Here is a 25,553-nt window from a genome sequence, read left to right as displayed (position 1 = left end):
CAATAAATAGATACAGATGCAGTCAAATATACCAAATTACTGTGCATGTTCTTATTTGTGTTATAATTCTGATAACTTAAAATCCCGAGATTTTCTTTTCCAGGTGAAAAGACTTGAGGGAGGGACATTTTGGTTCCAAAACCGCCCTAAGATACTCCTTCAAAATTTGGAAACCATGTGTCTAGTTGGGGATGAGAGGGAGGGATGGATGTGAATGCAAGTTTTCTTACTTAAAATATATAGACATCAATTTTTGCCTTTTTCACCAGAAAGAAAATACAAACAGAATAATTGCACAGGTAGACACAAATTTTTAGCAACTTTTAAAAGTTGGGCGAGTCTTCCTAATCTCTATTCCCTCTACCCTGATCCTAAAGCATTATAAAAGCAAGAAAAAACATACTTCAAGTTTCTGCAGATCCCACAGTTTTTCACATGGAGACCACCCAACTTCTGCTTCCCGTTGTCAGGAGCAGTGTAGGCACTAGAGATCCAAATCCACTGACTGGATTCTTGAAGCCAAGATATATTGTTTGTGGTGGTGTTTGCCATGTTAATGGAAAATTAAAGCAGAGGTTTCCAAATGTAATCGTTTTTGCTTAAAATATTTATTTTTTCTTATTAGAGTGGTAAAAGTGGAAGGACTATGCCAAACATTCTTGATGACATAATTGCTTCAGTTGTCGAAAACAAAATCCCACCAAATAAAGCGTCTAAGATAAACGTAAAATCAGAGTTCACAGAAGAGCCCAAGAGGAGCAGGAAGCCCGCCGTGGACGCGAGCAGCAGGCCGCGCAGTGACGCGCCGCACTCGTGGGTCTGCGGGAGGCACGTGCTGTGGTTGAAGGATTGCAGAAACGCTGGCAATTGGAAGCTCTTCAGAGAGTGGTGGAAGTGCGGACAAGTGAGTGTTCTGAGCTGGTTTAGCGTTCTCTGAGTGGAACTGAAGCTGGTTGAATAGGAAAATGGTTTCTCCTTAGGACTAAAGAGAAAAGGGAAAGATAATCTTGACACATTTGGGTTGGAAGATATCAAAAATGTTATCAGAATGATTATTTCTGAATTTTTATTTTTTGGCCAGATTTTTATGAATTAATAGGGAAGCACTGATTATTTGATGTTATAGTTTCAGTCTGCTAGTGAGCAGACTTCTAATAAAGTCACATATTTACAAAGTTTGGTATCACCTTCCTTTCTTTACATTTGTATTTTAGTCCAGTTAACAGATTCATATCTGCTATTATAATGTTAATACTGAGAGCATTTTTCTTGAACTGATAAGTGTAGATGTTTTTGCCTTTGACTGTAGGACATTTATTTATAAGTTAGTTCATCAAATCTTAAATGAGAAACTCCATTATTTAATTCTGCTCAGATAAAAATGATTTTCTGTTTGACTGGTTTTGACATAATAATGTTTGATACCCGTTTTGGGTGGTAATTTGCTACATTAGTGCATAAATTAGGAATTTGTATGACTTAGTGTCATGTTCAGTTTTTTCCTTGCATTCTGAAAAACATCATTGCTATTTTACTTCATTTTTTTCATTCAGTAGATAGTTATTGAGCACCTAGTAAAATATAGTCTTTGTGCTGGCCAATAAGAATATAAAAATGAGTAAGTTATGTAAAAATGAGTAAGAACCATTTTAGTACAGTGATTCTTAATCTTTTTAGGTCACTAGTCCTTTGCATAATCTGATGATAGCTTGGTCGCTCACCCCAGAAAAAATACACACCCATGCATTACATATACACAGTATTTAATACATATTTTTTTGGTTGGCTCTGCCTTGAATCCCTGATGCCATTGCTAGGTTACAATTTAGACAACTTAAGGTTGTGTAGGCTTAAACAGCCTCCTATATAAATGCTTTTATAAATATGTTAAATGTGCTAAGAATTTTGTTTCAGGCACTATGGAAACCTAAAGAGTGAATGGCTAAGCTAGAGTACTAATTCAGAAGGGCTGGTAGTCTAGATTGATGCTGTCTCAGGGATTTTCTAGATGGATGGGAGGTTGGAAATAAAAAGGATCAGGTGTTAGAGGAACTGTTGAGTAGCTTTGATTACCTGACAAAAGAGTTTTGTGGGGTAATGTTGGGGAAATGAGGTGTTTAGTTATAATTATGAGGGACCCTTATATCCTGCTAAAGAGTTGAACTTTATCCTATAGATGACAGTTTTAATTGAAGAATCAAAGTAATCTCGGGTTGACCTTTTAAAAATTGGAGTATAGTTGATGTTATATGTCATAGGTGTACAATACAGTGATTCACATTTTTTTAAAGGTTATACTCCATTTGTGATTGTTATAAAATATTGGCTGTATTTCATGTGTAGTACAGATCAACATAAAATAACACAGCAAAGCAGATTAGAAGTTGAACTGGAAGGGAATAAGACTAGAGGCAAGGGGTCAAATTACAAAGGCTTTCAGTATTTCAGGAAGATGATGATAGTAGCCTAAGAATTCTGCTTGAGAATATTCTAATACATTTTTAAAATTTTACTTTTCCCAAGCTGCTGGTTACTGTAATAAGGAATGTTACAAGGCTGGATAGAAGTATTACTGAATAGACATAATAAGGTCTGGAAATTAATATGTGAATTATCAGCCATAGTTAATTATCTAATAGCTGACCTGTTTTAATAGTTGAATGTGTTATTAGCCCATTGAAAGGAGTTTTAATGTTGCAGTTACTGAGTTGTTAGCTTCTTGGTGTAGTGTGTGTTTTGTGTCTTGCCGCATCTTTTGTGACGACAACCCTGGCCTGAGGGTATTCTGCACTTCCAGCTCCTCAGACTTACTTTGTGTGCTTTAAGAGCATGTAAAACAGTGTCTTTTACAAGAGACTCCTTAAGTCACAACTTTCTGTTTTCTTTGGGGGAGGAGGGGATTTAAAAAGAAGAAACCTAAGAATAATGCATCAGATTGCCTTAGAGGTCTTTTTTTTGACATTGGCATTGGAGTTTTAAAACCACAAATCTTCAATTGTTGGTGTTTGGGTTAGAGAGTGTGGAGGAAATTGGACTTCATGTGATTTCAAAGAACCAATTGACTTTCAGGGAATCAGTCATAGATTTTAAATTTATTGTTGTTGTACTTGGTTGTTAATATTTTTATTTGTCATGATCTTTGTAGAGGTAAAGAATGTGTGTGTGTTCTAAGTGATATAAAATCAGAATGGATATAATTTGTTTTAATCCAAAGACTATATATTTCATTTAGAAATCTTACTACATATATCACATATGTGCAAGGTTATGTTTTGTCTATAGAAATGAATCTGTAAAGAAAACATTAAAACATTTAGCTTAAAAGTGAAAATTTTAATGTAGCCTTTCAGACTCTCCTGAAAAATACTACATACTACAATTATTGTTTTCAAAAATGACAGTGTACTCTGCCAGTACATGGCATTCTCTTATCACTTTTTCTCTTTGAAAATATATTGTGAACATCTTTCCAGGTCAGGACCTATTTTTAAAAGCTGCTTTAATTCTCACAATTTGTCATTAATTAGTCCATAAATTCAACATGTTAACTGTTTTCTATATGTTGTGTATAAAATCAAATTTTGGAAGTGTCCATGTATATCTTTTAACTTTTATTTATCTATCGTTTATAAGCCTGCAGTGGTTTCTGGCGTGCATAAGAAAATGAACATTAGCTTGTGGAAGGCGGATTCAATTAGTCTTGATTTTGGAGACCACCAAGCTGATCTCCTCAACTGCAAAGACAGCATTATTTCAAATGCCAATGTTAAGGAATTCTGGGATGGTTTTGAGGAAGTTTCAAGTATGTTGGTTTTTTTTGTTGTTTGTTTTACTGTTTTCTTAAACCTGTCTTCTCAAAATGATAAATTGGAAATATGACTTAACATCGTTTAAATCTTTGAAACATTTGTATTACTTTGTTTTCTAGTAAAAAGAAACAAGTACTTGGAATCAAGAGACTGGGTGCTCTTCCTGTCTCTGCCCCTCATTTCCTTTGATGATAAAGAACTCATTTAGAGGTAGCCTGGTGAGCCAGTGGTTAGGACTCTGGCTTTCACTGCTATGGCCCAGGTTCAGTCCCTGTGGGTGAACTAAGATTACACAAATCAGGGGGTACAGTGACTGCCCCCGCCAAAAAAAGTCATTCTGTTTCTTTATGTCATATTCAGTATATTAATATTCCTGGGGAATATTTTTGGCAACCAACCCCAAAAACTTTTGAAACTTTGATTAAATACTTTGTGTAAAACATTTTGAAAAATTAAAAATGTAAGATTATAATTTTAACCTTAGTAACAGTTTTAAAGACATATTTTTTTAAAGAATTTTCTAGTGATGTTGCAAATATCTACATTAGGAATAAACATCTTTACACTATATGAATACATAAATAAAAGCATTCTTTTAAGTACCTACTGTATGACAATAGAGGTATTCATTCATTTTACATTTTTTCTTTCCTCTTCCAACATTAATAAGAATAAAAAGACAAAAATTATCTTTTTAATAATCAATTGCATTCTTATAGAACGGCAAAAAACAAAAAGTGGAGAAACAGTTGTTTTAAAATTGAAAGATTGCCCTTCAGGAGAAGACTTCAAGACTATGATGCCAGCAAGGTATATTTTTTTATACTTGGCTATTTTGACTCTTGACTTTTGAGGTTGAGCTGAGATTATCCAAGGAGTGAGATAATAAACTACAAATGTGAGATTTAAGTAGTATCTTCCTCAATTAAAAGGAAGTGAGAAAAGACATTGCAGAAGTGAATCTCTGTGGCCTCAGCGGGGACTGTGGCTGTCTTCGCTGGTGCAGAGGAGAGAGTGCTGTCAAGGAGCAGGAGGCCCCGCTGGGGACCCCCCTTCTCTCGGTGCTCTCAGGCGGCTGTGTTTAGGGAAGCAGAATTGCAGTTTTAGTCAGTGGCACTTCTGTTCTTTGCTTATCTGTATATATGCATTCGTTTAAACTTTGAATGAAGCCAAGAAAAGTTTTAACTGTTAGAGGCCTTATGGAAAGTTTAACAACTTGAACATTATATATTTGAAAATACTTAAGAATGTAAATCTTTATTCAAAAGAAGTCAATGTTGTTATTCAGATATGAAGATCTTTTAAAAAGCCTGCCATTGCCAGAATATTGTAATCCAGAAGGACGATTCAACCTGGCCTCTCATTTACCGGGATTTTTTGTACGCCCTGATCTAGGACCCAGGTTGTGCAGTGCTTATGGTAAGTATATATTTGCATTTCTATCAGCTTGGAGTATGTGGAATTTTAAAGAATTTCTGAGCAAAGATAAATTGTCTAATCATTCTTAGATTCTACTAAATCTGTTCCATTAATAATTCTTGAAATATTTTTTGAAGCAGACCGGTGGTATATTAGGTATTAATAGCCAATAGTGTAAAAATATAGTTACATTTTCTATTAACTTGACTTATGGTATATTCCATGGATATTTGATATTTTGTGGGTAGGTGTTAGAATAAGGAGACTAAAACTCAAATTATAACTAACAGACTTTCCTCATAGAGTTGATTTTGGAAGGAATATCTAGGGTATATATATATAAAGTATTATATTGAATAAAATTTTATTTTATACACAGGTGTAGCTGCTACTAAAGATCATGATATAGGAACAACAAATCTACATGTTGAAGTTTCTGATGTTGTAAATATTCTAGTCTATGTTGGCATAGCAAAAGGAAATGGCATTCTCTCAAAAGCAGGTAAAGAAACTTTAGTGGTGTTTTGGAAAAACAGTTGAATAACCAGACCCAGTAGTACTATCCAGAATGTCAGCCTCCGAGTTAACATCAAAGATTCCCCCCACAATTGCAGTGTATTTAGGGATATTTAATACCCATTTTGAGGTGTGATTAATTTACCTGGCCTTTTTTTTTTTTTTTTTTTTACACAAAGGATTTTCGATTTTAAAAGTGAGTTAAATTCACTTGTAGAACTTCCCTGGTGGCTCAGTTAGTTGGTAAAGAATCTGCCTGCAATGCTGGAGACGTGGGTGTGATCCCTAGATCAGGAAGATCCTCTGGAGAAGGAAATGGCAACCTACTCCAGTACTCTTGCCTGGAAAATCCCTGGGGCAGAGGAGACTGTCAGGCTACAGTCCATGGAGTCGCATATGACTCAGCGACTGTACCACCACCACCAAAACAAGAATTTGATTTGTTTTCGGCTGTGCTGGGTCTGTGCTGCTGTCAGGCTTTTCTGTAGTTGTGGCGCACAGGCTTCTCATTGTGCCGCAGCTCTTGTGAAGCACACTCGAGGGCGAGGGCTCAGTGGTTGTGCCTGGGCTTAGCTGCCCTGTAGCATGTGGAATCTTCTGGAGCAGGGCTCAAACCTGTGGCCCCCTACATTGACAGGTGGACTCTGAACCGCTGGACCACCAGGGGAGTCTTAAGAGAGAATATTTTTTATTTACTCCTTTCATATTATTATTGAGTTTATGAAAATAAAATGGTAAGCTCAGTTAAAAACATTTAGTAAAGAAACGAAGCTAGGTCTTTGTTCTGAAGATGATGAAGACATGCTTGTATCTCACGCATGCTTTTTTCCCTTCTGATATCAGAGAGAAAGGGCCTTTTTCCTAAGTAGAAATAAATTTTCTATCCAGTGTATAGATTTTAGATCCTGCCCTCTGGGTGTCTTTTTGAAACCTTGTTCCATCTATCCATCTATTATCCCCTTCATTATAGACATTGGTCCTTAAACTTTTCTTTTTACACTGGCTTCTTTTCTGAGAGTAGGAGCAAACTTTAGACTTTTCCACCTTTTTCACAAAACCTTCGAATCCTGTCTTCCCGGCCACTGTCCGATCCCTCCTGCCCTCATGATGCCTTCTTGGCTGGCCTATCGTCTCCCTTTCACGTTTCAGCTCAGGTGGGCCCCTACCTGCTGCCGCCCTGCTGAGATTACTTTTGCTGTGGCTCTCACCGACAGTCATCGTTCAGGACAGTGGTTTCTTTCTGGTCCTTTTATTATTTAAACCATCTGTAATAAATGATACTGTTAACCACTGTCTCTTCTTCAAATACCGACTGTGGCGTCAGTAACATTACACCTTTCATTCTTAGTATAATGAAATCACAGACCTTCCTAGAATTATAGACTTTATTCCCATTCTGGTTTATGTGCACTTCCTATGAAATTCTGTACGTGATTTCCAGCCGCTACTTAGTTCAACAATTTTTTCTGGAACCCAGAATGTATCTGCAGCTTAGTGGCTAGGTGCTCAGGACCTGGAGGTTTATTACAGTATTCACTCTGATCATGTATATTTAATAGCTTCTGTAATACACAAGGTGGCTCAGTGGAAAGAATCTGCGTGCCAGTGCAGAAGGCTCGGGTTCAATCCCTGGGTCAGGAAGATCCCCTGGAGAAGGAAATGGCAACCCACTCTAGTATTCTTGCCTGGAGAGTCCCCTGAAGAGAGGAGCCTGATGGGCCACAGTCCATGGGTCAAAAAGAGTGGGGCACAACGTAGCAGCTGAGCACACACATACATGAGACACAAGCTGAATTCCTCCAAAACTGCAGAAGCTCAGTTTCTCGGCTAATTTAACTGTTATAATCAGTAAAAACTACCTCCCCCACTGCCAAGGATTTGAAAGTCAAGCACGCTTGAGTTACAGTCTGAGCTCTAGCACAGAAATGTGTGTCCTTTGGTACCAGATTACTTACCTTCTCAAAGCCTGTAGTGCCATAGAGTTAGAGTTACCCCTTTGAATCTGCGGGTTCCACATGTGTGGATTCAACCAACCAAGGATAGAAAATAATTGAGGAAAGAGAAAATTCTAGTAAGTTTGAAAAAGCAAAACTTGAATTTGGCTAACACAACAATGTACTCCAACAACAACAAAAAAATACGCTGTACTCCAAAAGTTGCTAATTCTGCCACCCAAAAAATGAAAAAGGAATTTACTGTGTCCAGCAACTGTTTGCATGTTTTTCATGTTGTATTTATAATTATTTACATAGCATTTATACTATATTAGGTATTATACATGGTCTAAAAGTATACAGGGTGAGGGAGGGTAAAAACACTTGACCAGTTTGAACATCCGTGGAACTTGGTATCTGCCATGGGTGGGGGTGGAGGGTCCTGGGACCAGTTCTTTGCAGATGCTGAGGTAAATCATTTGCGCCTCATTGTACTTTGTTCAGATCCCCCCTGTGGCGCTTGGTCTGTGATACCGAGCTTGTCGTAGGCTGCGCAGTCTGCTCTTCTCCCCTGCTTCTCTTGCATGTCCTTAAATGCTAGAACTTTTTCATCTTTCTTCCTGATTTATCTCCCATCCCTCTTTTTCATATCATAATATTTGATCTTTTGAGAAAAGTTCATTAGCACTTTAATTTTTGGACTTTTTTTTTTAATTTGCCAGTTTTTGTAGTTGGTGACCATAAAAAGGAATGTTTTGGTACCTACTTAAAGCACATGCTTTCTCCTCCACTCACGATGGCTCCCCAACTTCCTTGTCTCCCTAGCAAATTCCTGTATTCATTCAAATTCTTCAAAACGTAGATCAGATCGAGGTCTTCATTAAAGTATAAACCTTCTCTGCTCCCAACAGTCATCTTTGTCCTTGTGATTTCACTCTCATAAAGTAGGAAATGTGATGTATTCTTTGTAGTAGCCTTTAAAAATTCACAGAGCAGTAACAATTTTCTTTTTCTTTTTTGTTTAAAGATAACGTTTGACAGGGGACTTCCCTGGTGGTCCAGTGGTTAAGACTTCATGCTTCAAATGCAGGGGACGTTGGTTTGCTTTCTAGTTGGGGAACTAAGGTCTCACGTGTCTGCTATACAGTGAGGCCAAAAATAAAAACTAAGAAAAAAAATTTAAGGACTGAACTAGTCTTTATGCATCCTTTTAACTTGTATGATTGCACTTGTGATATTCTTGTTTACCTACACTTATTAATAACCTCTTTTATTCCAGGAAGTCTTAACTAATCCCCAACATTCTAGGACAGTGTTTGGTATATTGCAAACATCTAATGTTTGACTTCAAAAAATCTTTGCAGCCAACTTTAAAAAAGATTTCACTATCATAAATTAGTAAACATTTGATATATTCTGTGTGTTAAGCAATAGATTTCCTTTTCTGTTAAAACGTTTCTTTAAAATGTTAATTGTAGTGAAATCAGTAGTTTGAAAATGATGGCATTTCTATACTTCACTCATAGATAACTTCAGCTCGCATTTATTTATACATATATATATGTACAGTTTTTAATTTGTCAACATATTAGCAGAATGGTCTCATCCCTCCTCAAGCATAGCACCTGAAATATTAGCATTTGATAATAGATTAATCAGTAATAGTAAATGAGACATTTTTCTCTGCTATTCATTAGTCATGGTAATGAACAAATCCCTTCTCCTCACTGAACCTTTTTGCTCAGCTGTAAAATAGAGATTATGATCCTTGCCTAATAGTGGTCAGGAAAGTCCTTTGGAAGTTATGAAATGCTATGAGTATAAAACATTGTTATGACCATAGTTTGGGACAAGAAGAAAAAAGTTGGTTAAGTTTGAGTAAAGGTCCTTGAGTTTTTATCTCCTGTTCCTTGGTTTACAGAAAACAAATGAACTGGGAAAAGTTACTGTCCCCAGGTACCCAGGTCAGTGTTCTCTGCTCTTGTAGTAATCACAGTTTTCACGTTTAACTGGGTTTATCTCCTCTTTAAGAGTCTGGTCTAGTCAGGCAGTATGCTTCTCTGAGAGGTCAATTTTAGGCGACTTGACTTTCTGGTAGTCTTTATTTACCAATATGAAAATATTCTGCGTTTTAGGAATACTCAAGAAATTTGAGGAGGAAGATTTGGATGACATTTTAAGAAAACGGTTGAAGGACTCAAGTGAAATACCTGGTGCTCTGTGGCATATTTATGCTGGGAAAGATATTGACAAGATACGGGAATTTCTTCAGAAGGTATAACTTTAGGTTCCATACATAGTTTTATCTCTTCACCTTGAACAAAGACTTAATTTTTAATGTAACTTCATTGGCATTCAGCAGTATAAGATGATTAAATAATTTTTACTTAGGAGGATGGAATTTTTTGTTATTGAAAATCAAAAGCTCCTTTCTCTTGAGGAATTAGAATGGCAGTTTCTTCTCAGTTACTAGTATTCTTTATCCCCGTAAAGAACCTGTTAATGAGTCACATGTTACCCTTGGTGAAAAGTAGTGATTGGAATTATAGGATATAAAATTTAATATGTCATAGAAACATGTGAAGGAAGCAGATTTTTTTTTTTTAATGTTATTGATATTTTTGTCTGTTGACCTAAGGAGTGATTCTACTCTGTCATATCTGGTTGTTCTGTGATATTTGAATAGGTTGACATTTTGAGTAATTGTAAATTTAATTTACTTGTTAAAAAGTGACATGTTGATCTGAAATTAGTTCAAACCATTGTCTCAGTATTTTCTGAATTTTGTAATGATAAGGATTTCTTTTAAGGGAGCATAATTGCTGGTTTTTGTATTCTTTCTGAATGAACTTAAGGTTTGTCTTTAGTCCGTGTAAAAGTGAAGAAGCTGTGGCCCTGTAACTACTATCTTATCCCAGAACCACCTACCAGTCTTTTAATTTATTATAAATTATGCTTTTTAAAGCAGAAGATTTCACTTGTTAGTCAAAAGCTTCCTTGAAATTGATTTCTCAAGGGTTAGAAGGTTAGCAATATAAGGTATTTATCTTTGTACCTACCTTAAAAAAAGAATAGCATCAAAAAATATCTGTGAAGTTCATATATACAAATGGCTTGGCTTTTGGAAGAAAGCTACAAAACTAACCTTTCCCGCATCTTTGTGCTATACTCTTAAAATTACTGGAAGGAACCAAATGGATGAAAACCTCATTGTCAATGAAGTCCCTGCCGGTTCAGTGGTTAGGACTCTGTGCTTCCACTGCAGGGGACATGAGTCCAGTTCCCCTGGTCAGAGAACTCAGATCCCTGCAAACTTCGTGGTGTAGCCAAAAAAACTGGGAAAAAAATGATCATTATTACTATTTTAAAAGAAGAGAAAACTTCAGTAAAATTTACTTTTTTATTTATTTTTTTTTGGTTGTAAAAATACAAATTTTAATATCATAATTTACTTTTTTAACATTACATCACTCCTCAACAGTTTCATATCCTTTTGCTTTTCCAGTTGTAGAACATGATTTTCTTTAACTTAAGCTTAATTGTCATTCCAGAAGATTCTGAGAACAAAAGACTTACAGTAAAGAAAACTGAAATTTAGCTGAACAGGATTTACCATTTCCTTTACTTAAATTGGGGTATATATTTTAATTTTAATCCATATTTCAGATTTCAAAAGAACAAGGCCTTGAAGTTCTACCAGAACATGATCCAATACGTGACCAGAGTTGGTATGTGAACAGAAAGCTTCGCCAAAGACTTCTTGAGGAGTATGGGGTCAAAACCTGCACTCTTGTTCAGTTCCTTGGTGATGCCATTGTCTTACCAGCAGGAGCACTTCATCAGGTACATAAAGTTACTTGTAGCACACTGTTACTGAACCAGAAATTGTCCTGAATTAAATATAAATCAGAGAAGACACAAGAAGGAGAATGACCTGCACTAGTATGCCTTTGTTAAGAAAACAGCGTTTCAGTGCTTGGTGAGATCTGATATAATTAAATGCTCTGAGACTGTAAATTGTACTAATATGAACCAGATTTCCATTGCTGTGTTGTTTCTGATTTAGTGGACTGAAGTCTAATTTTAAAGACTTTTTAGGGAAAAAAAGAGAGTTACTATATATATTCAGTTCTCAATAGTTGAGACTTAACAGCAGAAGGGGAGAGTATCAGGTCTTAGAGATGATACATTTTCTAAGGCACCAAATATGAATAGAATTGAATTATTGGATAGACCATTCCATAATTCAGGCTTTCACTATGCTTCCTTCCTATTTTTTGCTAACATGGCTTCCTTCCTTTAGTTTGTTAACATAACAGTAGCATGTCCAAAGAAAGAGGGTACATAATTTTTATAACTGTTGATTCACAAAACTTTAAACACCTAATTTTTGTTTCTGGGGCTTGACTGTGTGGCACCCGGAAGAATGGCATAGAATAGACAGTGAGGTGAAAGGTTTGGATTAAAAGCATACACTGGGTTTCTATAAATAGACTGAAGCTCCCAGAGTGCAGTTGAGCCTCGTGGTAACACGAGTGCAGAGGCGGCCCAGGAGCAGAAAGCTGGCTTTTCTCGGAGTTGGTTTCCTACCTTTGCCACCAAAGTTGGCAGAGATGTATTGAGATGTATTTGATGTGTGTCTTTTGACCAAGGAAAGCTTCCAACATTTTATATATCAATACACAATTACTGCCTGCATAATATTTATGACACTGTTATAATAGCCACAAATACTCCTTAAGTGATAAGTTTTTAAGATGTCAAGTTTAGGGTTAGATTTATCATTCTTAAATCTCGAATAGCATTTATGGTAGTAAAATATAGTCTTCATTATATCTTTTTCTCTACGATGACATCCTAGAGAAAAAAATTATACTTATATGTTTTTTTCTCTAGGATGTTAAATTGTTTATTTTCCCATGGACTCAATACAATAATTTCAAAGATGTGTCATTTATGATTCATGTTTAATTGGGATGCACCCCACATATCATTCTTGGCCTTCTAACGTCTTACCAGAAAATAGTAAAGTGAAAGTCTCTCAGTCATGTCTTAACTTTTTGTGACCCCATGGACTGTAGCCTGCCAAGCTCCTCTGTCAGTGGAATTCTCCAGGCCAGAATACTGGAGTGAATAGCCATTTCCCTTCTCTAGGAGACTTTCCCAACTCAGGGGTTGAACCCACATCTGCTGCATCGCAGGTGGATTATTTACCGTCTGAGCCATCAGGGAAACCCAGAAAACAGCTCGTCTTTATCCAAATGTAACATGTTCGTTCAGGAAAGGAGCAGTCTGTTTAAGAGAACAGTACGGTCGATGTTTTTGCAACTATAAGTAATTATTTGATAACACAAAACAGGTTCCCTTGAAAACCCTTATTCACATACTCAGTTTATCCAAAATTCATTTTCTTCAAAGTCAAACTGGACAGTGTGTTTTTTTAAGGTATAATTTATATATAGTATATGTACTCTTCTTTACTATACAGTTCTGTGAATTTTCACAAATGTATAATTAGGTAGTAAAAATTGCCATTGCTTTAAAAAATCCCTCCTCCTACATCTTCCCCAACTTTTTAAAAGTTTTTTATTGGAATGTAGTTGATTTATAATGTTAGTTTCGGGTAACCAGCAAAGTGAATCAGTTATACATATATCCACTCTTTTTTACATTCTTTTCTCATGGGGGTCATTATAGAGTATTGAGTAGAGTTTCCTATGCTATACAATACATCTTTACTATCTTGTTTCATATGTAGTAGTGTGTATATATAGTTTCCCAGTTTACCCCCTCTCTTTCCCCCGGTAACCATAAGTTTTCTACCTCTGCGACTCTATTTCTTTTTTGTATATAAGTTTATTTGTACCATTTTCTTAGATTCCACATGTAAGTGACAACGTTTGTGTCTCTCTTAACTTCACCCGGTGTGATGATGTCTGGGCCCACCGTGTTACTGCATCTGATTTTGCTCCTCTTACGGCTGTACACGTGTGCCACATCTTTACCCGCTCCTCTGTCAGTGGACATGTAGGCTGTCTCTGCGTCCTGGCTGTTGTAAATTGTGCTGCGCTGAACACTGGGGTGCATGTGTCTTTTCAAATCATGGTTTTCTTCGGATATGTGCACAGGAGTGGGATTGCTGGGTCACATGGTAGTTCTATTTTCAGTTTTTTAGGAAACATCCATACTGCCCCAGTTTACATTCCCATCAACATATAGGAGTGTTCCTTTTCTCCACATCCTCTCCAGCCTTTGCTTGTAGATTTTTTGATGGTGGCCATCCTGACCAGTGTGAGGTGGTACCTCATTATAGTTTTGATTGCATTTCTCTAGTGATTAGTGATGTTGAACATTTTTTCATGTGCCTTTTGGCCATCTGTATGTCTCTGGAGAATTGTCTGTTTAGGTCATGTCCCCATTTTGCAACTGGCTGGTTTTTTTTTTTTTCTCGTCATTGAGCCGCATGAGCTGTTGTACTTTGGAAATCAGTCCCTTGTCGGTCGCTTTGTTTGCAAATATCTTCTCCAGTCCTCAGGGTTCTCTTTTTGTTGATAATTTCCTTTTAATTTAATGAGGTCCCATTTATTTTTATTTTCATTAATGTAGGAGGTAAATAGAAGATCTTGCTGTGATTTATGTCAGAGAGTGGCCTGCCTATGTTTTCCTCTAAGAATTTTATAGTATCCAGCCTTACATTTAGGTCTTTAATCCATTTTGTGTTTATTTTTGTGTATGGTGTTAGGGAGGGTTATGGTTTCATTCGTTTAACTATCCAGTTATATTCATATAACTGTCCAGTTTTTCCAGTACCACTCATTGACGAGACTGTCTTTTCTCCGTTATCTATTCTTGCCTTTGTCATAGATTAGGTGACCATAGGTGTATGAGTTTATCTCTGGACTTTCTATCATGTTCCACTTATCTCTCCCCGACTTTTAGTCACTCTTCTCCTACCTGACATTCCTGTAACCACTTAGCTATTTTCTTTCCCTGTAGCCCTGCCTTTATAAGAATGTCATATGATTGGAATCATATAATATGTAGCCTTTGAGTGTGACTTTTCTTAGTCAATATAATGCATTGGAGTTTCATCCATGTTGTTGTATCAGTAGTTGCTTCTTTTTATTACTGGGTAGTTTTTCATTGCTTAAATATGTCACTTGGTTTTGTAATCTGTTCACCAATTGAACATTTGTGTTATTTTCAGTTTGGACTAGTAACAGAGGCACTGTAAGCCACATTCACATAAGGGTTTTTGTATGAACATAGATTTTCATTTCAATTGGGTCAGTACCAACCTGGTCACAGGATAAGTGTATGATTTACTTGATAAGATACTGCAAATCTGATGGTTATACCATTTTCCATTCCCGAAAGCAGTACATGTGAGTTCCATTTCCTGTATTTACTGGCAGTTTTGTTTTTAAGCATCTGAATGTATGCATTGTTATCTCATTATGGCTTTACAACATTTTCTTAATATCTAAATAAGTTGAATATCTTTTTATGTGCTTACTTGCCATCTGTAAATCTGTTTTGGTAAATGTGTGTTTAAACATTTGCCCATTTTTTTCAAAATGCATAAACTGGAATATATTAAAATTAAGAGTTTCTTTAAAAAGCACTATTAAGAGAGTGAAAATGTAATCCACAGAGTAGAAGTATTTGCAGTGCATTTATATATACATTTTTGTAATTGGGTTCTTTTTACTTACTGTGTTGGGGGTGTCTACCTGCTCTACTTAAGAATCCTATATCTGATATGTGCTTTTTATTTTTTACATATCTTCTCCCAATCTGTGGCTTGCTTATCCTTCCATTTTCTTAATAGTGTCTTCCAAAGAGCAAAAGTTCTTAAAATTTGATGAAGTTCAATTGATCAACTTTTTTATTTATACTTTTATTGTATCTGCAGAATTTTTGGCTAGGTCAAGATCAAAAAAAACTTTCTCTTAAATTTTCTTCTGGAAGTTTTATAGTTGTTAGTCTTACATTTAGGTCTGTTACCTACGTTTTAGTTACTATTTGTACATAGTGCTTGTGAACTGAGGTTGTTTTTTCACGTGGACGTTCAGTTCAGTGCTGTTTAGGAAAAAGTGAAAGTTGCTCAGTCTTGTCCAACTCTTTGCAACCCCATGGACTCAGTCCATGGAATTCTCCAGACCAGAATACTGGAGTGAATAGCCTTTCCCTTCTCCAGGGGATCTTTTGAACCCAGGTCTCCCACATTGCAGGTGGATCCTTTACCAGCTGAGCCACAGGGAAGCCCAAGAATACTGGAGTGGGTAGCCTATCCTTTCTCCAGCGGATCTTCCCAACCCAGGAATCGAACTGGGGTCTCCTGCATCACAGGTGGATTCTTTACCAACTGAACTAGGGAAGCCCAGCTATTTTTTAAATCTTTTTTCTTTTGAAAATGTAATAACATCCATCCGATTTTTAAAAATTCAGACAGTACACAAGGGTTGACGGTGAAAATTAAGTCTTTTTTCCACCTCTCCCCTCGGTTCCCCTACCCTGGGCGTTCACTGTTAGCAGAGAACCACCAGGAGTCCAGGGGTGTGACTGTCCCTCTACTGCTTGTTCTTTCTTGAGGGGGAGAGAGGGGAGAGAATAGTCTTTTTTCCCTCAAAATAGTGGGCAAAATAATCCTGTTTAAAGTTCAGAAGTCACTGTGCTTTAGCATCTCTGCGTACTTGTATCTGATCTGTATATACACACACACTCCTACTTAAGATGCTGTGCTTAAATAGACTGAAGCAGCATCTGTGACCTAAACTGGCAAATTCTATTTTGAGCTCTGCCACTAAATTGTTGAGTGTTCCAAAATAAAAACTTATCTATTGCATATTTTGGCATAAAATTGCAAGCATTTCTACCTTCCTTCCTTTCCATGGTGTGATAATGACAGTGCAGTTATTTGCACTCTGTTGAAAGGGTGTTGGTCATGACTCACAAGTGGTGGTAATGTGGTTTTTACAGAGAACTAAAAGGAAGTACAAACTCCATTCACAGTGTAACTTGGACTTAAGATGCATAATTATTTACAACTTACTTAGTCCTTAAAACTAAGTCCTGAAAACTTTTCACTGATGGCTTCAACACTTCCACCAAACCACAGATAGCCCTTAAAAATAATCCCAGAGCTTAAGTCAGTGCTTCTCACACTATAGCATACACCAGAATTCCTGGAGCGCTTGACGTAACAGTAATGCTAGACCTTAAGCCCAGAGTGGGTCTGAGGAAGGACCTGAAATTCTACATTTCTAACAAGTTCCCCGGTGACTCTGATGTTACTGTCTGGGAACCATGCTTTAAACACCGCACAAATAGAAAGTCTTGGCAAACCCAAGGCATCTGTCGGAAAACTTTAAACCAAATGAGAGCACATGAATTGACACTCCAGCAGTGCTAGGGAAGAATCAATGCACTTGTCTTTGTCAGCAGTGAACACTTGGCAAGACGTGGGGCTAGGGGAGGGAGGGACGCAGGTGACTCAGCAGGGCCATTGAGATGTATATCTGGGCAAGCTGAGGGAAAGTGTCATAGCAGCCCTCATATTCTCAGAACTACTCTAGAATTGCAGGCTTAAAAATCTTCTGTTGGCAAACATGGCTGAGTCTGTGAAACCCCTGTGTTTATCCTTGGACAAAGCAGATGGATCATGACCTCCAGGATTTACTTTGTCTCAGCTCTAGTATCCTGAGGTTTAGCGTAGCTTTTAGTTCTAAACAACAGTTTTTTTGTTTTTGTTTTCTAAATTAACACAGAATCTTTACTGGTAATGTTTTCCTTAATTGCTTAATTGATTTGTGTTTGGTCATTCACAGTAAGTTAATAATATTCCTAATTTGTAAATTATCTGCATTCTTATGACTTAAGAATAAGTCATTCTTATGACTAAGTCCTTTTAAGTCATAAGAATGCAGATAATTTACATGGTACCATGAAAACAAGTTATATTTTCTAAACATTACCTACTTATGATTACAACTGATCCTTGAAGGCAAGTATGAATTGAGACAATCTACCAAGGAAGTGAAATGTAAAATGACTCACAGGATGGTCCAAAAAGGGGTAAGTGGAATGGGAAGTTCAAATATGTTCTGCTTTAAAACTAAACCTTGCCTCTTCAAACTAACCCTAAAGTCTTTAAGCAATCTATGTATCAATTTGAGGTCATCAGGAAACACTCATCATCTAAGAGTGCTTTTCAAACAACCATAAACTGGCTAAGACCGACAAAATCAATTTTTTCAGTTCTAGAATCTAATTCAAAGCTTAACATTGAAAAAAAAAAAACATTGGCCAGGGTCCTGCTTAATGAAGAAAAGGGTATCTGGTTTCTGGTCTTTAAGGAAATATCTAACACCTTAGCTAACCTAACACAGACATCAATGATCAGACCCAAAAACAACAGTCTGCAAAAGTAGTTTAGAAAGATCACAAAACAAATGGATGACTACAACCCATGTCAGTCAATAGCAGCACTTTCCGGAGGGGCCAGAATATTGTAGCTACTGCATTATAATGTTTAGATACCCAATTTTCAACCAGAAGTCACAGAGGATACACAGAAACAGTAAAGGATGGCCCCTTCACAGGGGAAAAATACCTCCACAGAAACTGTTCTGACATCAGACTTACTTGACATAGACTTCAAGTCAGTCATCTTAAATATGCTCAAAGGGCTAAAGGACTATGAAAAAGGTGGAGGGGGTGGGGGGCGGCAAATGATGTATGAACAAAATTAGAATATTGATGAAGAGAAAGTTTTTTTTTTTTTTAAAGATTCACATGCTAAAAGTTAAAGGCTCGAACTTCAGAAAGACTGACTGTACTCCCCACAGCTTGTTCAGCTGAATGTGAGGAGGGACAGGGCATTTGGAGGCTGTGTATGTTGGCATGACTGAGTTAATGCAGGATTGTAAAGCATCTCTGCTACACAGGAGATCACGGGAACTGGGTTCCTGTTGACTTGCCACTTACTGGCTGATGTATCTTGGGGCAGGCGCTGAGTCTCTTGTGCATAGTTTCCTGCTCTGTGAGATAGAGCGTCTGTTCTACAGACACATAATGAAGACCCACTGGGACTGTACAGCGATGCTGACAATGTGAGGCATCCACTATGTGCGTCCTCCAGAGGGACCAACAACCTAATGATTACATGAAGAAAATGTTTAATATATATGTGCTATCAAGTTATCAGTAGAGGCACAGTGCTTGAGTTAAAGAATAAAGACATCTGCAACTGTTCAGGTGGTCATTATGCCCAGAGGAGAAATTCCAGCCCCTTTGGAATTTCATCACTCTTATCAGATTTTTTCCACAGTCTCTATTTCCCACTTACCATCTCCCCCTTCACAGTTCTCTCAATTAAATTTATTTTCATATTTTTTAAAATAAGAATAAATGTAAATGCTTAGTTTTTCAGTTATTTCTCCTTTCCCAGGAATTTTATGATATCTTTTAATTAACATCACTGGAGTTATAGCATAGAAATAATACAGATTCGATAAGCTTGATCCTTTCTCTGTCATTATCCTGAGTATTGATAGAAAGCAGTTCTAAAGAAATTGTAAAGCGCAGAATCAGTTTGTACATGCTGAACAAATAACAGATGATATTGACTGGCTTCTTGTGAAACCATTTAGTCAAGAGAAAAAGATCTAGTGGAAAAACGGTTGTATTGATAACACAAGAGACTGAAGGATATCTTTAATTGGTTGATTTGAAAGGAAGGCACAAAAAACCCTAGGAGACTTCTAAAACTGTGTAGTCAGAAGATCTTTCTGGAACTAGTTTTCATCACAGTTCCTCACAAATAATCAAACTTAAGTTTTACACGAGAGGGCAGATTAAAGGAAATGAAACTTCACAGTGAAACGACCAAATGCTGAAAGTCAAAGGAGCAACATCAGACATCAGACTGACTGCACTGATGGGGAAAACATACCTTCGATACAGTGGTTTGTTTTTGTTGTTCTTAATTAACACCTGAAAATCTACCTGGACAAAATTGATAATTAGGATCCAATTATCAGCCTCTCTGAAGGATTCCTGGAAAAGTTCTTTTTCTTGCATCATTTAAAAATATTCCATTTACGTGAAGTCACATTACATGAAACTTTGCAGTGATAAACTTTCTCATAAAGTGTGGTGTTCCACTCTGAAATGCATTTGATGTTTTTGGAGAAAATAAGTTCTTTGGTGAATTGTCTCTTGTTAAGACAACCACTTTGCATCTCTTTATTCCCACCTCCTAAAACATCTCTTTTATTCTGTTTGGGGAATAGGTACAGAATTTTCACAGCTGTATTCAGGTAACTGAAGACTTTGTGTCTCCAGAACATCTCGTACAGTCATTTCATTTAACACAAGAACTGAGACTTTTGAAGGAAGAAATCAATTACGATGATAAACTACAGGTAAGAGATGAGTTTTGTAACTACTTCCTGTTCTGCAGGTTTTTTATATTCAGAATTATGATGCATGCATAACAGCTTAGGGTGTCATTGCCTGGTGTGTCACAGTACAGTACCAACCAAACCAGTATTTAATTGTGTGACTCATTTTAACTTTGGCTTAAGTTTGTTTTAAAACTCCTGACACAGTTTTCATTTGTTAATTTATCTCCTGCTGAAGTGATCAGAAATACAACATCTCTTTCAGGTTAAAAATATCTTGTATCATGCAGTCAAGGAAATGGTGAGAGCTTTGAAGATACATGAAGATGAAGTAGAAGCTATGGAAGAAAATTAGATGTGGTCCAGTTTAATGTTTTTAGACCATTGAACTGGAATTCCTTACTCTTAGTATGTATGTACACTGACTTAAGTTTCATAAAACCATCAGTGCCAAGAAATTCTCTATGTAGTAATTACTTGTTACTGACACCACAGCAGTATAGCATAAGTCACAGCTCCTGTGATTCAATATTAAAACAAGCTAAATTTTAAAAGCAGCAGTTCGTGGCTGTTTTTGTATTATAGTGTATATGATGTTTGTGAAAATGCCAGATTTAAAATGATGTATTTATTTTTGGAAAAAAAATACAAAATTCTATGCTATATTGTTGATCAAGTGTAAATGTGACCTTGTACAGTTTACTAAAATAACTGATATTTTTCACTACATTGAGACAGTTACTGTGAGGATAGGACACAAACACCAGCTATTGCCTGCATTTGGGAAATTGCTGAATCGCACAGCATACATGTCATAATCAGAAAATTACTGCCAAATAATTGTAAAATTTGTAAAATATAAAGTATATAAAGTAGATACTACAGACACTTCAATATTTTGTTGAAGCTATTGACTGTACAATTAAACATTTTCAAAAGGTGTAATTTATTTAAAATTGTCTCATTTTGGTAAAATTTATGTGAACTTTTAAAGCTAAATATTAAACTTAATATGCTATGTAAATATATACATATATACATTTAATGATGTATTTTTTTAAAACATTGGCTTGCTTTTATTTGTTAAAGTGCAGTGTTACATATGGCTTTGTAAAGTTGAGAGGGGTTTTACATTTTCCATTAAAAGGACTTTATCAAAAATAGGCTTGTGTGAGCATTCTCCCTCTTGCTATGTGTATTCTGGGGGCTTCGTCATCATCAAGGCGACTCACCAGCATTTTCTTGTACAGGGTCCTCTCCTGGAACACTGCCCTCTTATAAACTTTTTTTAGGCCACCACAGGTAAGTGCCTTGAGTTTCTTGTCCTGTGGCCCAGCTGATGAATACAGAAAACTCCAACATGTTATTTGTGAACAAATTTATTTCAGAGGAACTCATACATTTTATAAGTCATAATTATGAGATTTTGTGATCATACAATTTCAAGTAAGTGTTTTCACTGCGGAGATACTTGCTCATGTACAGTTGGGGTGTGAGGAGCCAAGGAGGCAGGCAGGGAAGAGCCTGAAGTCGCTCACCCTGGCTTAAGTATGAGTTCTGTTGCTCGTCATGCGACCTTGGTAGCTGCATTAATTTGGAGTCTTGGCTTTAATAGCTGACGACTATTACTTGGTTGCTTGAAGCTCATCAGCCCAACCTTTTGAGTTTTACTGAACAAATGCAGCCCTCCACTGACACCTGCAGGGCGTTGAAGGCATGACCTTTTCCCAGCTGGAAGCACATCATATCAAACAGAAAAACAGTAGCCTATTATGACCTCGAGATTAGTTTACTTTTTATTCTATTGCTCATGTCCACCATTTTAGGCTGTGTCATCCTCTGCCCCAGTCAAGTTTCAGCCAGGATGTGAGCAGTTACATAGTTAATGGTATTGATGATAACTGCAGGGCCAGTGGTTTAAAGATGGGAATAAAGGAGCTGATGACCACAGCTTTTGTAAGTTTATTATATTTTAATACCATTTTTCAAAAAGTGCCTCAACTCCTTAAATGGTATCTTTTGCTTAATGTTTTCATACATTCCATCAGATTTAATTTAGGTGTGAAATTAATTTCAAGCCCAAGATACTAATTCTGGAGTAGACTATCCTGCTGGCCCCCTCAAGTTAGCCAGGAGCCCAGTCCTGGGTGAGTTTCTTCCAAAAGGTTTTTGCTTCTCTTGCTGTTGCTCGAGCCACTTGTTAACCATGCTACAACCCCTACACAAAAGCTGAACCTGATCAAGCCTGGCAGTGAAACATACTAATTGTTTAAGGGACATACTAACTTGCCTTCTAGCCCCTTTCCCTAGACATATTAGCTGAGATGTCAAACATACTTTCAACAATGACTTATAGAATCAGCAAACTCATCTTCTAAAGGAGCAGAGGGTTGGAGCTGCTTCTAGGACTACCATTTTAAGAGGTGAATATCACAAATCCTCATGGAGGACAGAGTTCAATAGACACCTTCCAGGGTGTATGACAGGCAAGGGAGTGCAGTCTCTTCTCCCCTATTCTGTGGTTCGAGACCAAATTATTTTGCTGTCAAATACCTGGAGACACTGATCACTTGAGGTGCTTTTCTTAATCAGCTGAAATGAAACTTTAGCCAGCCTAAGATGTCCAGCAGTTCCTTTGGAAATTAGTAACCGTATATGGCATATATGGGAACTTTTCACCCAAATTTTCTAATAAATGTAACATTTCAGAAACAAATGTTGAACAAAACTTTGTTAGCAAACTTTTTCCAGCCAGAAAGGGAAAAAGCCATCCTTCAACCTTTCCACCTTATAACCTTTTACTAAAGGAGACAGAATCCCATTATAACCAATTCCTAAAAATCATAGCACCATGCAAAAAGTTGCATAAAAACTATGTGACTTAAAGGGGGGGAAACAGAATGTGGACATAACATTCACAACATTTGTCAGAACTACATTTTTAACAGGCAGTACTCGTTTTACGTGCGTTAAATGTTTACCAAATAGATTAACACTGCGAGTGTGGCACTTTACCTTGAAAACCAGAGGCTTGCTTTGGAAGTGGGCATCAGAACTAGAAGAAACGTTTTAGCGCCAAATGTAGATGGGTGTGGCTCAATACCACAGTGATAGTTCAGGTGCCACACTTCAGGATGGTTTTTCCTGCAGTCAGAATTCCCACTTAAGCAAAGATTATGTTCAAATTGTTCCCTATATATTAACCATGCTTGGGTAAATCTGCATTTTTGAAGCAGCTGAAGTGACTGTACAACAAAAGATGATTTGAGTCAAAGCTTTCAAAATCCAGTGAAGCTATAGAATTTCAGAAACAAATTCTAGGACTAATATTTAAAAAGTTGAAACATCTGTTAATTGGTTATCATGTGACTTAATCACCCTGTCACACACCCTCCCTGAGGAGAAATTAAAGTTGCAACGGTAAGCCCACTTAAATTGAGCCTGGTGACATATGGTTATGTGTTCTAAAAAAAATGTACAAGCTCTAGAAATTACAATGTGGAGTCAGGGATCCGTCCTGGCTCGTGGATCTCTGAGGCACTACACAGGACCCACCACACCCACTTCCACGTACGGCACTTGGGTTGGGGAGTCCACATTTTGGTCTTGGTGTTCCAATCACATCTTTTCAACCAAGTGGCAGTTCCATTATTGTCTGAACTCTGGGGAAAAGGGTTTATTAAAAGGTAAGACAGGGATGAACACAAAGTCATCCTGAAATTACTTTTTAAAACCACAGGAATTAAAAGTTGCATCATCTGTGTTTTCCTGACTTATCAGGATACTCGAGTACCAAGCAGTATAAAGGACTGAGCGTAAAAGGGGATGACCACTGTTGGTTTACTTGCTGAAGTCTTTTGTTTGTATTGTTCTGCTTTCAGAGCATAGATTATGTGTTATATAAAAACTGGTATTATGTTAGTTGGGAAAAACCAGTATGTAATCCTAAATATTTCTAGTAGCTTTATAATCCCACAAATAGATTTACTGTTTATTATCACTGAGCTATATTCCCTGATGGCTTAGTGGGCAAAGATTCTACCTGCAATGCAGGACACTGGTTCAATTCCTAGGTCTGAAAAATCCCCTGGAGAGCACGGCAACCCACTCCAGTTTTCTTGCCTGGAGAATCCCCATGGATAGAGGAGCCTGGTGGGCCAAGAGTCAGACGCAACTGAATACAACCATGGAAAGGCAATGCTATTTTTTCAGCTGGGCTGAAAAATTACACCGAAGTCTAATTCCGTCTTGAACCGTGATCCTATTCATTCCTTTGCCAGTTTTGTGCCAAATGAGTCTTATGCTTTAAAATTTTTAAAAATTCAAGTACTATTATTCAACCTAAAAGACCAAAGCAAATGTCCTTCTAGAATTTACAAGACTCAGAGTATTGATTATTTAAATAAAGTTGGTCTGTGACCCTGTTACTGCCTCCACACTTTTAGTTTTTATTCACCCTGAAACTAAAGAATTTTGCACCAGTGATTAGCATGTTTCAAATACCTGGGCCCTTCCCTGAACACAGGCATTTTCTCATAAGAACCGGGAAATAATATGATCTGAAGCCGATAGAAAACCTGTTGGTAGCAACAGGGGTCCTGGGACTTTGTAACACTCTCAGTACCAAGACTTACCTGGAGAAGCAACTTCCAGGAAGATAGGCCTGAAGGTCATTTGGCTCCTCAAACCTCTATAGCCTCCCTTTCCTAACCTCTTTCTCAAAACTGTCATTTACTTCTGGAAACCCCTGATGAGGTCACTAAGTATCTAAACTTTACTGTATCCCTTTTCTCCCTGGAGTTGTTAACCTTAAAGACAATCTCATTTGTATCTTGAGTCCTCCACCTCAACCTTCTGCCATACTGAGAAGACACTACCCCTTTTCTCCCCCCAATTTCATGTCTACCAGACAAAGGGCCGTAAAAACGCCCCAGCTTACCAGGACCCTTTTGGCTACTGAGCAAATCCTAGCCTTGAAAACATAGCCCAAGTATTTTCCATCCTCAAGACCAGGAAGCCTGGCCCCCTCACTCCTAGGGCAAGGACAATCCGTGTGAGCTGCCCAATATTTTCTCACATGTCTTGCCATGACCTCATTCTGACCAAGATTACTCAGTTTCTCATTTCTTACTGCATGCCTTTGTTCTTTACCTAGGAAGCCATTTCCCCATCTTCTGACCACATCACTACTTTGATGAAGGCAATATAAATAATTTTATAGTACTAGTGGATGGTGGTATTCATTAAATATCTGGTACCTGTATTCATATTGCACCCCTGTAACTTCTTTTGCTTATTCATAAATACAAAACCACTCTTGACAGACACCAACTAATGATTTCCTGTTCATCTGCAACCCACCACAAACTCCAAGGGTTTCTCACCATCCACTAGGTGGCACCGTTGGTCAGCGGTGACTTAGGACAGGCTTCCAGCTGGGACAAACTAGACAAATCCTGAGACAGTCT

At 37.2% G+C, this 25,553-nt stretch overlaps 1 protein-coding gene across 4 annotated transcripts in view; it reads left to right on the top strand.

The window, feature by feature from the left end:
- The window catches only part of JMJD1C (jumonji domain containing 1C), a 308,159-nt gene extending 286,911 nt beyond the window's left edge, over positions 1-21,248 (top strand). For all 4 annotated transcript variants that reach the window (XM_070470721.1, XM_070470720.1, XM_070470719.1 and 1 more), the window contains 9 exons: positions 626-904; positions 3,634-3,802; positions 4,529-4,619; positions 5,098-5,228; positions 5,608-5,730; positions 9,814-9,953; positions 11,345-11,521; positions 19,975-20,106; positions 20,351-21,248. In XM_070470721.1, the coding sequence (XP_070326822.1) occupies positions 626-904; positions 3,634-3,802; positions 4,529-4,619; positions 5,098-5,228; positions 5,608-5,730; positions 9,814-9,953; positions 11,345-11,521; positions 19,975-20,106; positions 20,351-20,440 (1,332 nt within the window). In that variant the 3' untranslated portion in view covers positions 20,441-21,248. The remainder of the gene's footprint in view (positions 1-625; positions 905-3,633; positions 3,803-4,528; positions 4,620-5,097; positions 5,229-5,607; positions 5,731-9,813; positions 9,954-11,344; positions 11,522-19,974; positions 20,107-20,350) is intronic.
- Positions 21,249-25,553: the final 4,305 nt, after the last annotated feature.

Source organism: Odocoileus virginianus, chromosome 7 (genome assembly GCF_023699985.2).
Source record: "Odocoileus virginianus isolate 20LAN1187 ecotype Illinois chromosome 7, Ovbor_1.2, whole genome shotgun sequence".
Lineage (NCBI taxonomy): Eukaryota > Metazoa > Chordata > Mammalia > Artiodactyla > Cervidae > Odocoileus > Odocoileus virginianus.
The sequence above is the reverse complement of the archived record's forward strand: the minus strand, read 5'-3'. Positions and strand labels throughout refer to the sequence as shown.